The sequence below is a fragment of the Mirounga leonina genome, unplaced genomic scaffold (assembly GCF_011800145.1).
Source record: "Mirounga leonina isolate KUSES-001 unplaced genomic scaffold, KU_Mleo_1.0 Mir_170, whole genome shotgun sequence".
Taxonomy (NCBI): Eukaryota; Metazoa; Chordata; class Mammalia; order Carnivora; family Phocidae; genus Mirounga; species Mirounga leonina.
The window spans coordinates 4,231,126-4,244,965 of NW_023270433.1; the positions used below are offsets into that span (position 1 = coordinate 4,231,126).

The window sequence follows — 13,840 nt, forward strand, 5'->3', positions numbered from 1 at the left end:
CCAGAGCGTGGACCTGGCGTCCAAGGCTTTGGCTTCTCTCCTTCTGACCCCCCCCCCCCCCCCGGTTCCAGCCAAAGCGAGTCCTTTACTATTCACAGATTCCCTGCTTGCAGGTGTTGCGAGCCACAAGCAGACCGCGCCTGCCTTCCACGTCAGAACGCACCGCGGCCTGGCCCCACCTTTGTGAGTGAGCATGACACTGTCCGGGCAGCAGAGTGGGCTCGGCGTCCCTCTGGGAGCCTGTGGTGCCCTAGTCGGTCCAGGGCAGGGGAGAGATGGTTCCAGGGGCTCCATCACCAGGGAGGATGCCCAACTCGAGACCCTCAGCAATTGTGGGTCCCGCTCCAGAAGTGCCTGCCAGCAGAGGGCGCTGAGAGCCCCGCTCACCGCTCTCGGGGGGCCCGAGGTGTGGGGCCGGGGCTGTCGTCCAAGCAGGCATTAGGACTAAGGTCCAGGGAGCGGGTGAGCTGGGGTGGAAACAACCTCCCTTCCTGGAGAGTCAGACAACGCCCTGTGTGCTTCCTGCGCATGTCCGTCTCTGGCTACGACGAGCCCACGCGTGTCTCCTCCCGCCGCCGTGGGAGACGGAGGCTCCGGGCTAGGTATCAGTACCTTGCACGATGCCTCCTGCCCTGCTCACTGGCGCCCCACCACCAAGCATCTGCCCTAGCTGGTCGTGCACCTGGAATGCACTGTCTTCTTTCATCTGCCCATAGCTAGGCCCACGGTCTTGGTCTGACTGCCACCCAGCGCCTGCAGAAGTCCTGACTCACTCTGAGCTCCATCTCTGCCCCCCGTGTCCTGTGGCTGACGGTGGCAGGACAGGGTTCCTGCTATCAGGGCAGAGTCTCCACTTGGCTCCAAAGCCCTTGGGGGGAGTGAAGGATTCATGGGGGTTGGGCCTGGTGATATCACACTGGGCATCTCTAAGAAGGTGAGAGTTGGGGTGGGGGCAGGTAGAGCTCCAAGCCCCCCCTAGCTCCCATGGGCCCCTCCCACCCCAGTCCCACCTGCTCCCTCCACTAGAGCGGGAGGGGCCCGCAGTCTAAGGAGCTGACCGGGGTGGGGGTGGGGGGCCTAATGCCCGTGCAGGCCCTCCCCCCATACCTTCTGCACTGGAGGGCGTCTGGGGCCAGGGGGAGCTCTCCCCAAGGGGGGCAGCGGTAGATGGCCTGATCCACTCTTGGGGAAAGAAGAGAAGAAACTCAGTTATGGGACAAGGTGGGGCTGGGGGGTCCTGGAGACACACTGAGGCATCACACACCCTTAGCAGCAGGAGCACAGTAAGAAGCGGCTCTGTCTACACTGGCCAAATAGAACTGGGTCCAAATCTACTGAAGAGGCAGCATCTACTCTACTCTAGCCTGTGGAGGGCACACGTGGACTTGAGGCCAGCTAAGGGGAGTGGGGAGAGCCGAGAATCTGCACGCTTTGGGCTGTCCTTTCCTCGGTGGGACACCTGATTTATATGACTTTTCTACTCTCCCTGGGTTGTCCCCGTTCCTACTGAGGGTAGACTTGGATCCGGTCCTGTGTCTGGGCCCAGACCTCTCTGTGCTGAAGTCCCTGGCTAATGACTGTAAAGGGGGACATGTGTCATCCAGTGTGTCCAGAAGGGTCCTTGAAGGCTTCCTGTCCAATACCAATGCGGGGACTGGAGCCCCTCCACCATCTGGCCTACCCCCCCAACCCACCGTTAGGACCCACTTTCACCAGGGACCCCAATGTGAGTCAGCCCCCAGTGCCACAGAGTCTATTTCCAAGACTGACGGGACACAGAGCAGGGGAAGCAGGCTGGGCTGATGAAGGCAAAGCACTGCTCTGTGCGCTGAATTTCAAAGGACAAACCCAGAGGGACAGGGCAGAAATCAGATTCTTTCCGCTTCTTAAAGGGATCACGCACGATGCCGGTTGGTGGGGAGAAAAAGAAAATCTACCAGCTAAAAAGTGCAGGAGACTTTCCAGCTGGGATCTGGGAGCCTTTGGACATCAAATTGACATTAATATGGTGCTCAATGAGGAGAAGAGGCTGCAGGACCCAAATTGGCAAGGGCTTAATTAGAGCCGCAATAAAACCCGCCCTGAAGCCTTTTTGCTTTGCAGCCTTTCTCCCACCACCCTCTGCGGGTGAGGATTAAGGGTCTTGAGCAGCTTTTCCTGCCCAGCAACCCCTGCCCTCCAGACAGCTTGACATTGGCAGGAGGGGGAAACATCTGGGCCAGAGGTTCACAGGCCCAGCTGGACTCTGGCCAAAGAGCTGAAGCACCTGTTGGGAGGCATGTGGGGGAGACTCAGGACCTTTCTGGGGCTGGGATCTGGGGGCAAGAAAGACCCCTGGCTGGGCTCTCTGGGGCACGCTCAGGTGTGCGGGAAGAATATTCTCGAAATGGCCCGTGTCTTGTGCCAAGGCCAGATGGAGACCCCGTCTGTTCCTTTGGAATCGGGGAGCTGCGCCCGCCGGGTCTTAAAGACGGCACCAGCTCACGGCCTCTGAGGCCGTGAAGCTAGTCTCGGAGTCAGTGAGCCCCGAGTTTGAATCCTGCCTGGGTGCCTTTGTAATCCTATTACCTTGAGCAGCTGCTTCTTTCTTTTTAAACAGCTTTATTGAAGTATAGTTTACACACCATGAAATACAGCTGTTCCTTCCTAAGCCTTAACACCCTCACCTGTGGGACCAGGTGGCCCCATCCCTCGGAGCTGTGACTTCCCCAGGAGAAGTCCACACTCTGCCAACTGGAGAACTGTCATTATTAGTGGGGGTCCAGGTACACGGGGCCCAGGGCACAAGCTTTCGTTGCTAAGAGGAGTGACGTGGGCTGCTCGGGTCGCTGGCTGTCGGAGCGCCCCTTCTCGCCACTTGAGTCCTGGAGACCTCAAAATTCAAGCCCACCTCGCCTTGGCTCACTGCCCTGGCCTTGGACTCTCCTTACCTTCCAGCTTGCCCCACACCGCTTGCACCAAAGCAGAAGCATTCAGGGTTCCTCTGTGAAGTGTGTTTGTGTATGTGTGTGTGTGTGTGTGTGAGAGAGAGAGAGAGAGAGAGAGAGAGAGAGATAGGGCATCTGGTCTCCCACCCAGACGGGCTGCTGTTTGCACGCAGACACGGCACCCACCATGGAGGGTTTTGCTCTCGTCTGTCCGTCACAGGCTCAGCACCAAGAAGCACAGGCCAAAGCTCAGGCGGCTGGGCCAGCTTCCGTCCTGGCATTCCCAGTGTGGACCCATCCTTCACCCCAAAGAGGATCCCTGGGCCAGGAGGCTCCCCTGAAATCCCTGAGGCTCCTGACTAGCCCCTGCCTCCTGCAAATGCCTCCGGTGGAGGAGGGAGGAGGGCAGAAATAAAAAGAGCTGGGGTTGGTCACCCTCCGGGTCCCCTGGAGGAGTTAAGCAAGATGGCCCAGGAACGAGGGGGACTTTTCCATGGCATGCACCCAGGCGTGGAGAGGGCTGAGCCCCACTCCAGGCCAAGGTGGGGAGAGGCTGAGTGTGGATCCCTTCCCCAGCTGAAGGAGGGATTTCTGCCCATTGGAGACCTGGTCCGCGCCTCCCCGGGTCTGTGTGCAGAGAGAGGAAAGGTCATGGCTCTGCCCAAGGAGTGAGAAACCCCTGCCATCTCCTCCCTGCTGGGGCACACTGCTGAGGCACCCCTTCCCAGCTGGGACCAGGAAGAATTCCCTTGGACACATCCTCCTGGCACCCTCCGGGAAGAATGAGTCCTTTCAGACTCCCGGCATTTGCAGCGGGCAGGGACAGGTGAGCCCAGGGGGCCACCCAGCACCCCAGGCCTCGACTACACACCCATCCACCTTTGGAGGGGAATTAGAACCAGAGAGCAGGTGTTTCCAAGCCTGTCTGTCGCTGCAGACCCCTAAGAGTGGCTGCTCTGTCTGATGTGGGGCAGGATAGGATGCTGGCCCTGGCCTGGCCCTGCCCCACACACCCAGCCCAGAAAAGCTCAGCAGTCCCTCTTCTAAACAGCCCGGGCCCAGAGGTGCCCTTCTGCCTTGCTGATCAGAGGGAGCTCACCTTCCTGGCTAACGCTGTGCTGTCTACTCACAGGGATCAGCTGCTGAGGAGGACCTGGAAGCAGAGCAATGTGGGGGCGGGGGTGTGTGTGTGGGGGGGGGTGGCAGGCCAGCTCCACCAGTCACTGAGGCAGGAGCTCCCCTGGGAGACAGGCTTTGGGTGAACTTCCTGTGGCCTCAGTGCCTCTGGGAACTTCCCCTTTCTTAGTTGCCCCGTCCTCTCGGCCATGCTGGTCTCAGGACCCTCCTGAGCAGTGTTTTGGGAGGCAGGGGGAGGAAGTATCGAGGGGCGTGAAGTGAGCCCCAGATCCCCTGGCTCGGGCCCAGTCACAGGTGGGCCCAGATGTCCTCGAGGCCCCTCAGCCCCACACTCTCGGCTCTAGGGTCTAATGTTCTCTAAGAGCCAAGCTCCAGCAGTAGGGCACATCACACACAGAGGCGGGGACATGGTGGGAAGAGGGGAAGAGCAGGGCAGCTGGGCTGTCCCTGGGCACCCACCTGTGGGCTGTGGGGTGCTGGGGGCCTTGGGGGCCCGCCCAGTGGAAGTGGAGGGGGCGGGAGTGCTGGGGTCCCCTCTCACGGCCACAGTGGCCCCAGGGGCTTTGGGGACGGGGTCTTTCCGGGGCCTGCCGACTCCTGGCAAGAGACGAGAAAGGCAAGAGGGTGGGGAGTTGGCAGGTGTGGGGACGGCGCAGGGAAGCCACTTCTGGCCTCACTGAGGGGGCCGGCATCCTCTCCCGGGTCCACCTTCCTCTGGCACTGTCTCTGCCCCCGGGTGTCCCAGCAGGGAGCAGCCCACGGTGGGCTGTGGCCCCCCTCGAGCATTTCTGAAACGTGAGGTGACCGCCGGCTAGCCCTCTGACCCTGGCAAGTCCTCTCCTGCTCACTCTAAAAGCTGCTGGCAGACCCCACCTGGGGGGAGGGTGCGGGGTGGGGGCAGGTACCGGAAGCACCCTGCTTAGCTGGGGCCTGGCGCTGTGAACGCTGAGGACTTGTCAGCCTGAGGGCGGCGGGGGGGGGCCCACGCCCAGCCTCCCTCCCGCGGTCAGCTCCCTCTGAGCTGGCCTGCAGGCAGCAGGATCCCGGGTACCTGCCCCAGCCTCAGGGGCACACAGGTGCAGACTGCCCCGAGCCAGGCAAACCGCACAGTCGGGGGGACTTCTGCCCCTGGCCAGGAAAAAGGGACCCCCATTCTTGCCCCGGAGGGGAGGGAGGCATGGGGAGTTCACCCAGGGCTTGCGGGGGCCCTTTCCAAAGCAGCACTGACCAGGAAGCTGGAGGGGAGAAATGTGGGAGGTGTGGGCTGAGGGCCACAGCCCAGGGGACGGGAGGGAGTGGAGAGAGGTGACGAAGTGAATGGGGTGCGGTTGGAGCCGTGCACTGGGGGCCCCGGTGGCCTCCCCCGGGGGGTGGACCCGAGCGTACTTACTGCCAACAGCAGAGCCTGCAGCAGCACCTGGGGGGAGAGAAGGGGGGTCACAGGGCCTCCCCGCGGAGAGGGGGCGGTGACAGGGCTGGGGGAGGGACACCTGGAGCCAAGTGCCTGCGGGCTGACCCCGCTTATCCAGTTTCATCCTCAGGGCCGCCCTGAGAGGGAGGGGCCGCCTTAGCCCATTTTGCAGATGGAGAAACTGAGTCTCAGAGCCATGACTGACCCCAGGGGACCCGCTGGTAAGTGTCAAACACCCCACTGGGGGCTTCATATGCACCCTCGTCTTTGAGGTTAGACTCTCAGGCCCTCCCATGCAGGACAAAGAGGTGGGGGGCACTGGGGTGCCGGAGGACAGGAGGGGCACCGCGACAGGGGCAGACGGTTTCCTGGAGGCGCTGATGGAACTGGCCACCGGAGAGAAACCAGTGTGCTCCCATCTGTGGAGATGTGGATTTGGCCGAGTGACTCACTGCAACAGAAGCGTGTGGAAGGCTCACTGTGTGCCAGGCACGTGCTAAGCGTGGCCCCCGTGTGGCCCGGTTAGTCCTTGCCACACCCCACAGGGGCTCTCAGGGTCCTGATTCTACAGTTCGGGGAAACAGGGCTTGGGGTAAAATGACCTGCCCAGGGCCCCACAGGTGTGAGTGGAGGCCTTTCTGTGTGTGTCGGTGCCCCGGGGGCTGAAGGAGGCCTAAGGTCAGGGGTTGACCAGGGAGTCACAGGAAAGCAGGGTAAGAATCCTCAGGCCTGGAAGGAAGGGGCTGGTGCCAGCCTCCCCCTGAAGAAGAACAGAGGGTGAGGACGCCCCTTGGTGCCCGAGGGGGGGTGTGGACAGCAGGCTACGTGGCACCCAGACCGCCCCCGAGTGAGCCCAGGGGACGCCAGGGAGGCCCGGGGCGACGGATGATCTCACGGGGCCTTGTGTGGGGGGCGGGGGTTGGACTGGGTTAGGATTTGGTTCTGAGGGCCCCGGGCGGGGGCACCCTAGTGAGGAGAGAGCCCTTTGCCTGCAGCAGGGAGGACGGGAGGACGGACTAGCGGGGCCGGGCCGGGAGGGCCGCTCTTGAAACAGTGAGGGAGGGGATGCGGAGACCGAGTGGGGGCAGTGGAGAGGAGCGGCAAGGAGGGGCTAGCATCAAGGGAGACCCCCACACTTGCAGCTTGGCCCCCTGGGGATTGGTGCCACTACTGGGATGGGGACATGGTGGGGGCAAAATTAACCTGGGACTTGTTTCTGTCTGTGTCTTGGGGGCTGTTTTCTCCTGTTGTCCTAGAGAAGGGGGGTTCGTGTTAGGCTGAGGACACACAGCACCTCCAGCTTCATCTCTGCTCCGGGGGATTCCGGAGACTCCCCTCCTTCCCGGGGTGGGGGACTCTGGGGAAGCAGGGACCAGCTCCAGGAGCTCCCCAGATGAAGGGGCTTCGCCTGCCCCTGCAGGATGGAGGGGAGAGGGTCCAGAGGCAAAGCCTGGTCTGTGCTCGCATGCGGGTGTCTGCCCACGGCCGGCTGGACAGAGGGTGGGCACCAGGGGTGGGCACCACGGTGTGGGGCCTGCAGTTCAGAGCTGGTCTGTGAGTCTGCCAGTGTGAGGAGACTCGGGCAGATCCTCCCAGGAGGTGGGGCAGAGAGCGGGGAGGAGAGGCCCGCAGGACAGACGAAGGGAGGCAGACTGCCAGTCAGAGAGGGAGGTGACAGCCACTAAAGAAAGGCCTCCAAGGACAGCTCCAACAAAGACATGGGTGGGGCACCTGGCGGGGAGGGACCCCGGTGGGGCGGCTGTCAGCGCCCAGAGCCCTGGGTGCCTTTGAAGGCCCGGAGTGCCGGGAGCGCCTGGCAAGTCACCCCTTCAAAGGGCTGCCGCCCGGCACAGACACGACAGGCCTGTCATGGCCTCGCCGTGAGGCTTTCAGCTTTGATCAGCCTAAAGTCACACAAACCTTTCACATCAGTGGAGGGAGGGCGTTAGTGGAGGGGCTCCCGCGAGGGTGCCCAGGCGGGCGGGTGGTCCCAGGGCAGGGGGCCGCCGCCCCCTCTGGCTTGGGAACCAGGCCCAGGGTTGGCCCGTTGCCTGCTGCTGGACCAGGGCTGCTGGGCCTCAGTTTGCTCGTCTGGAGAGCGGGGGAATCCCAATTCCACCCGTGGGGCAGCTGTGAGGGCTAAGGGAGAAGCGATGTATGAGTGCCTGGTGCAGCCTCTGTCAGAGAGTGGGACAAGTGTCGGACCTCAGTGGTGTCGCTAGGGGGCTGGCCAGGGCGAGTCCTCCCCAGGGGCCAGCCCGGCGCCTCCCCACGGCAGCTCGGGGGCTCTCTGGGATTTGTGATTTCATGGAAACATCCATGGATTATGCTGGAGGCCCCTGATGAGTGGGCCCCCCCCAAAGGGTGTTCACGAGGCAGGCACGTGTGGGCGCACCCCAAGGAGCACTCCCCTGGCACGGGAAGGCTGGGCGGGAAGAGGGGACGATGCAGAGAAAGGAGGCCGGGAGGCCGGAGGGGATCTCAGACCAGGGCCTCGAACGACCCTTCTGTAAAGTGGATTAAAAGAGACCCCCTTCCAGGGGCGACCCTGAGGGTCAAGGGGGGCGGTGACCGCGCAGCACGCGGCGCCCGTGTGGCAGGTTGTAAATGCCCCGTAAGCGCTGGTTATGAGGGATGGTGCTGCTGGAGTCAGGGGTCTCCGCCACCCCCCTCCTGACACCCCGTGGAGCCTTCTCTCCAGCCTGCGGGGTCAAGCAGTGGAAGGACAGCAGGAAAGGTGCTGAGCAGCTCATCTCGGGTTTCCCTCGGCGCCCGGCGGGGGGGGGGGGCTTAGGTGTTGCAGGAGGCAGGTGTGCCGAGTAACAGGGGCTGCGAGTCTGCACACTTGTATTTGTGCACACGTTGGCACGCGTGTCTGTGCGTGTGCGTGCTCGTGTGTGCGTGTGACCCACAGCCCCCGGGGTGGAGAGCAGGGGAGGCCGCAGCCTCGCTGGCCGGGGCCGGGGGGGCGGGTACGTACACGCGTTGGGAGAGCCGTGGGGCAGCGGCAGGTAGGAGCCGGCGCGCCAGGACCGGGTGCGGAAGTTCCTCTTGCACTTGCCGCAGTCGGGGCCCGTGGTGTTGTGCTCACACTCACACTGCAGACTGCCCTCCCTCACGGAGCACAAGTTAGCGTGCAGGTTGCACTTGCACCTGGGGGGGGCACAGAGGGCCAGAGAGGTCAGTGAACTCGTGGGCAGGTGGGCGCGGGACGGTGACCCTGGAGGCCTCCCGTCCAACCTGCTGGGACTCTCCTTTGGGACGAAACCTCCCTGATCAGCCTGCTCTTCAGAAAGCACCATTTCCACCCACTCCCAGGATAAAGCTGCCCCTGGAGCCCCTGCCGCCCGTCTCCTCCCCTATCTGGTGGCACCTGCAGCGTTCTCCGACTTCCCAGGACAGGGTGACAAGGTGACCTTGACCAGACGCTGTGTCCTAATCACCTTTGCTCTTGACCGAGACGGCTGACAGGCAGCAAGGGTTGCTCACCAGCCCTCCCTGTGTAGACCCGGCCCCGGCCCAGGGCCACCCCTCAGCTCTCAGCCTCGGCCCACACCCACACCCTCGAGGGCAGACGGAGAGAACCCCGACTCCCAAACCCCGTCGGTTCATCCACACATGTATTATTCATTCATTCATTCAAATATTTATAGGCAACTCATTATTCTGAAATCCGGTAAATAAAGGGAGAGAATCAAGCATGTCCTCTCTGTCCTGTGTAAACTGTACCTCTGAGTAACCAACTGTGGATGAGGGAATGTTTCTTTCTATAGAAGCATCCCAGCTAATAACCGAAGAGGGAAGGATTAGAAGGTCGCCATGTAGCAGCCCTCCCTTCGCCAGTGGCCCGAGGCTCTTGGCCATCGCGCAGAGATGGCTGACCAGTGGAAGGACACACGGCACCCCAGCGTGGTCTCACCAAAACACACCGGACTTGAATCTGATGGAGCCTCCGCATCCGTCTACGAAATCCCAGGGAATACAGGGGCCAGAGACACACAGAACAACAGCAGCAGGATGCAGTCAGCCCCGTCCAGACGGAGGGGACCCCAGGGGTGACGAGCCAGCTCTCTACCAGCTGAAGGGCAGGGGGCAAAACCGATGGGGGGGGACCCGGATCAAGAGAAGCCTCAAAGGCATCAACTAATTGCAGGGCGAGGACCTCATCTGGATCTCGAGTCAAACAACTTCTAAACTCAAACCAGTATTCATGAAACAATTGGAAATCCGAAGACTGACTGTATTTGACGATCTTAAATTAATGTTGACTAGATGTGGGGATGGTGGTGGGGTTACATTTTTTAAAGTCCTTCTACTTTCAAGATACACACTGAAGTATTTACAGATGAAATGAACTGGGGTCTGGGATTTGCTTCAAAATAACACGGAAAGGAAGAAGGTGGCGGGAGATGGGGAGGAAACCAGAGAGACCACGAGTTGATAGCTCCCCAAGTCGGGGGACAGGTAAATGGCAGTCCTCTGTTTGCATGCATGTTGGAAATCCTCCATAAGAAAAAGAAAGCAAGAGTGCTCTAGGTTCTGATACGGGAAGATTTCCAAGGTATACAGTCAAAATTTATAAAAAGCAACTTGCAGAATAACGCGTTTAGTAGAATCCTGTTTTTGTTAAAATATGCAAGAACTGTAGAGAGAGGGTACCTGTTATGTGCCAGGCTCTGGGCTGGGGAGCAGATCGTGGAATGGTCAACACAGCCGGTGGGGACCCTGCTCTGGCAGAGTATACAGTCTATCTAGTAGGGCAATGACTGAAACCAGTGATTGGGTTGAGTCCGTGGAGCGCGGGGACGTGTTAGGGCAGTGAAGCCATTCCGTGTGACACGGTCACGGTGGAGGCAGGACACTGTGCATTGGTCCAAACCCACAGAGCTGACAGCACTGAGAGGGATCCGTGATGTAACCCATGGGCTCTGGTTCACAGTAACACACCATTGCTCATCACCTGTAACGAATTTACCACGCTGGTGCAAAGAGTAATGACGGGGGAGATGTGTACCCGGAGACCGGAGTATTGGCGACTCTCTCCACCAGGGGCTCCAGCCTCTCTATGTTTAATGCGTAAACATGACGTCTATTAATTTGACAACAGTCATCGTGCAAATCTTTAATTAATGGCAATTGTTACAGGTGCCCAAGCATCATATAGGAGAGGGAATCATGGGGGGGTCTTAACTTAGTCTTGGGGGAGCAGGATAGGCTTCCAGGAAGAACAGTTTTAAACTAAGGCCTGAAGGAGGATCAAGAGTTTGCCAGACAAGGAGGAGAGAACCTTCTGGAAAGAGGCAAGAACTGGAGGAAAGACCCTAGCCCCGCCCCTGGGGTCTGAGAGGAGCCCAGGGGGTGAGAGGAGGCCAGCCCAGGACACAGAAGCCGCTGGGAGATTGGAGGCTGTCTGCCCTGGGGCATCGTTTATATCCCTGGGGCAGCTCCGTGCAGAATGCCCTGTCTGGGGCGCCAGAGCCAGGGAGGGGAGGTCAGGGAGAAAGCTGGGCGTCGGCTGGCAGCAGAGAACAGAGGCCTGGGCTCGGGTGGAGGCACGGAGGCTAGCCTGTGGTGTTCAGTTATGGCAGCCCCGGGCAGACTAATACATGCGTCTTCTGGTGACATTTAAAATACATGTATCCACACCCAAATCACCAAGAGAAAATGTATCTGGGTATTGGCGTGATTGTCCTAGGTCGGGAAGGGATGGGCTGATACATGGTTCTTATTTTCTTCTTTGTCACATTGCACATTTCCTACATTCTCTATCGTGAGCAGGTATTACGTGTATAAGCGGATGACAAATGTTATTTTAAACTGGGTGGTCAGGCCAGGGCGGGGAGGGTGGATGGCTGCCGAGCTCACACATGCCTTTCCTCTTGGAGGGGAGGTCCTCCAGGTCTCAGGGGGGCTGAGTGGGAAACCCTGCTCCAAGTCACACACCACCCGCGTTCGTGACTCATTCTCGGGTCCAGGGATGTCTCCCGAATTCTCCGGAAGGGAATTCTGAGGCAGACAAAGGCCCTGTCCTTGGTGTCAACAGATGCTGAAGTCTGTACTCTTTCTTACTCTCCAGCCGCCACCACCCCCTCTCCTTACAGCCTGGGCCCCGACCCTGTGGAGAATCTACTGCAGTGCAGAGCTGGGCTCCACAGCACATGAAGAAGCCTGTTCACTCTTTCTCCGGAGTTCCAATCCACAGCCACATAGGCACAGTGGGCCTGCCGGGTGCTCAGCTCTTGGAAAGGCACAGGGGGATGGGCAGGCACCTGCTGGTGCTGGTGACGCTTCTTCCCGGGGAAACTAGACCCTAGAGCTAGTCCTTGGCAAAGAGAGGGCTTGTGCTTAACCTTACTGGTCAGCACATATGATGCTTCCCTAATGCCCTCACTCCCTCCTCCCTGACCACCCCACACACAGTGCCCATTAGCAGATCACAGGCTCTGACAAGTCCTGCAGGAAAGAAACCTGCCTGACTTTGTCTAACAGAGTTTGTTTGCAAAATGAATTTGACCTCAGATTTTTTTTCCCTTCTGAATTCCTATTTAACTTCCCACTGAGCCAGCTGGAGAGGAACACCCCAGCTGTGTGGAACCAGGAATGTACTCCATGCTTCTGGCCCGAGGACGGGATATTTTTAGGTATCAGCTACATAAAAAGATGGCCATCTCAACTTTGGGTGATAACACTGACCTTGGCTTGTTAAAAATGCGTGAAGACCGGCTGAATCTGAGAATCAGATTGTAATGATGGTAGCGGGGAGTCCAGGGCGTCAGAGATGGACAGGCCCATGGGGTCCAGGCTGGGGAGAAGCCAAGGCTGTGCAGCTAGTTACTCCAGACCCAAATCCCGACCCCGCTCTGCCCCAGTCCCCTGCTGGCCAGGCCCTCCCACAGGCCTCCTCTCCCAGAGGGTGTCTTGGCTTCTCCACCCTCCCTGGCTGAGCTCTGGAATGAGCCCGGTGTCTCCTCCACCAAAGAGAGAAGTTCCCTGTTGGGTACAGCTGCCAGGAGAAGCCCACATGGTAGGGGAAAGCCTCACCAGGGCTGGCACAGAAACGGAACGCAGTCAACGGAGGTGTTTCTTAGACTTGCTGACCCACAGGTGTGTGGGCTCGGCCTCCCTGGCTCTCTCCTTGTGCTCTCCTGCTCTCTCTCTCTCTCTAATCTCTCCAGGTCTCTCTGTCTCTCCCTCCCCATCTCTGTCCAGCATGTGTTCTGAGCTTGCTTTCCTCTGGACCTCGGCATATGCTGTTCCCTCCACTGGAGCATGCAGCCAGGCCCTGCCCCCCGTCTCCTAAAGCGAACCCCTGGGGGACGCGTCAGGTTTGAGGCCAAATGTCACTTCTGCAGGGGAACTTTTCACAATCTCTGCTCCGTCAGCCCCTGTTACACCGTCCCTCGTCCCCAATAAGCGTCAGCATCAGCACCGTCTCCCACGGTGGAGCACACGATGTGACTGTAGGCGATGCATGCGTGAGCTATAAAACAATTTCGGGATTAGTATTTATTTTGAACACACCGTATTTTTTTTTTAAGTGACAATCTCATCAAACCTGGGATCTTAAAAATATTATCGCCTATGTGAAGCAAGGAAGTATATTCACTTAAAGCAACTATTAAGCAAGTAAATTAATAATATGGGATATCCACATGCACGAGAATGAAGTCACACCATAAACAGAAATTAACTCAAAATGGATCGAGGACCTATATGTAAAAGCTAAAACTAGAAAAACGGAAATATACAGGCAAATCTCTGTGACTCTGGGTAAAGCAGTGGTTTCTTATCCAAGACGCCTAAAGCACAGACAACAGAAGAAAAAAAATGTATACACTGGATTTTATCAAAATTAAAAACCTGTGTGTGTCAAAGGCCACAGTCAAGAAAGTGAAAAGGCAATTCATAGAATGGGAGAAAATGTTGCAACTTAGATCTAGACTACATAATGAACTCTGCACCTCAGTAATAAAAAACATAACCCAGTTTTTAAAATGGTGGAAGGATCTGCATAGACCTTTCCCCAAGAAAGACACACACATGGCCAACAAGACCGTGACAAGATGCTCAGCATCATTAACCGTCAGCCAAATACAAATCAAAATTACTGCAAGTTACCCCTCCAGGTGCATCTCAGGATGGTTATCAAAAACACAGATAATAACAAGCGTTGGTAAGGATGTGGGGAAACTGAAACCCTTATACGCTGCTGGTGGGAAGGTAAAATGGTGCAGTTGCTTTGGGAGGCAGTCTGGCGGTTCCTTGCAAGACTCAACACGGAGTTAATCCAGCAACAACACGTGACCCAGCGATCCCACCCGTAGTAGGTATACACCCAGGAGAAACGAGAGCATGCCCACACACA

The 13,840-nt window shown here is 58.7% G+C and overlaps 1 protein-coding gene across 1 annotated transcript in view; it reads right to left on the minus strand.

Annotated features, from left to right (window-relative positions):
* NTNG2 (netrin G2) overlaps positions 1 to 13,840 on the minus strand; it is a 65,116-nt gene that overhangs the window by 2,914 nt on the left and 48,362 nt on the right. The window contains exons 5-9 of the mRNA XM_035016576.1: positions 8,456 to 8,628; positions 5,455 to 5,481; positions 4,460 to 4,661; positions 1,108 to 1,182; positions 613 to 716 (exon numbers count right to left, since the gene is read on the minus strand). Of these exons, the coding sequence (XP_034872467.1) occupies positions 613 to 716; positions 1,108 to 1,182; positions 4,460 to 4,661; positions 5,455 to 5,481; positions 8,456 to 8,628 (581 nt within the window). The remainder of the gene's footprint in view (positions 1 to 612; positions 717 to 1,107; positions 1,183 to 4,459; positions 4,662 to 5,454; positions 5,482 to 8,455; positions 8,629 to 13,840) is intronic.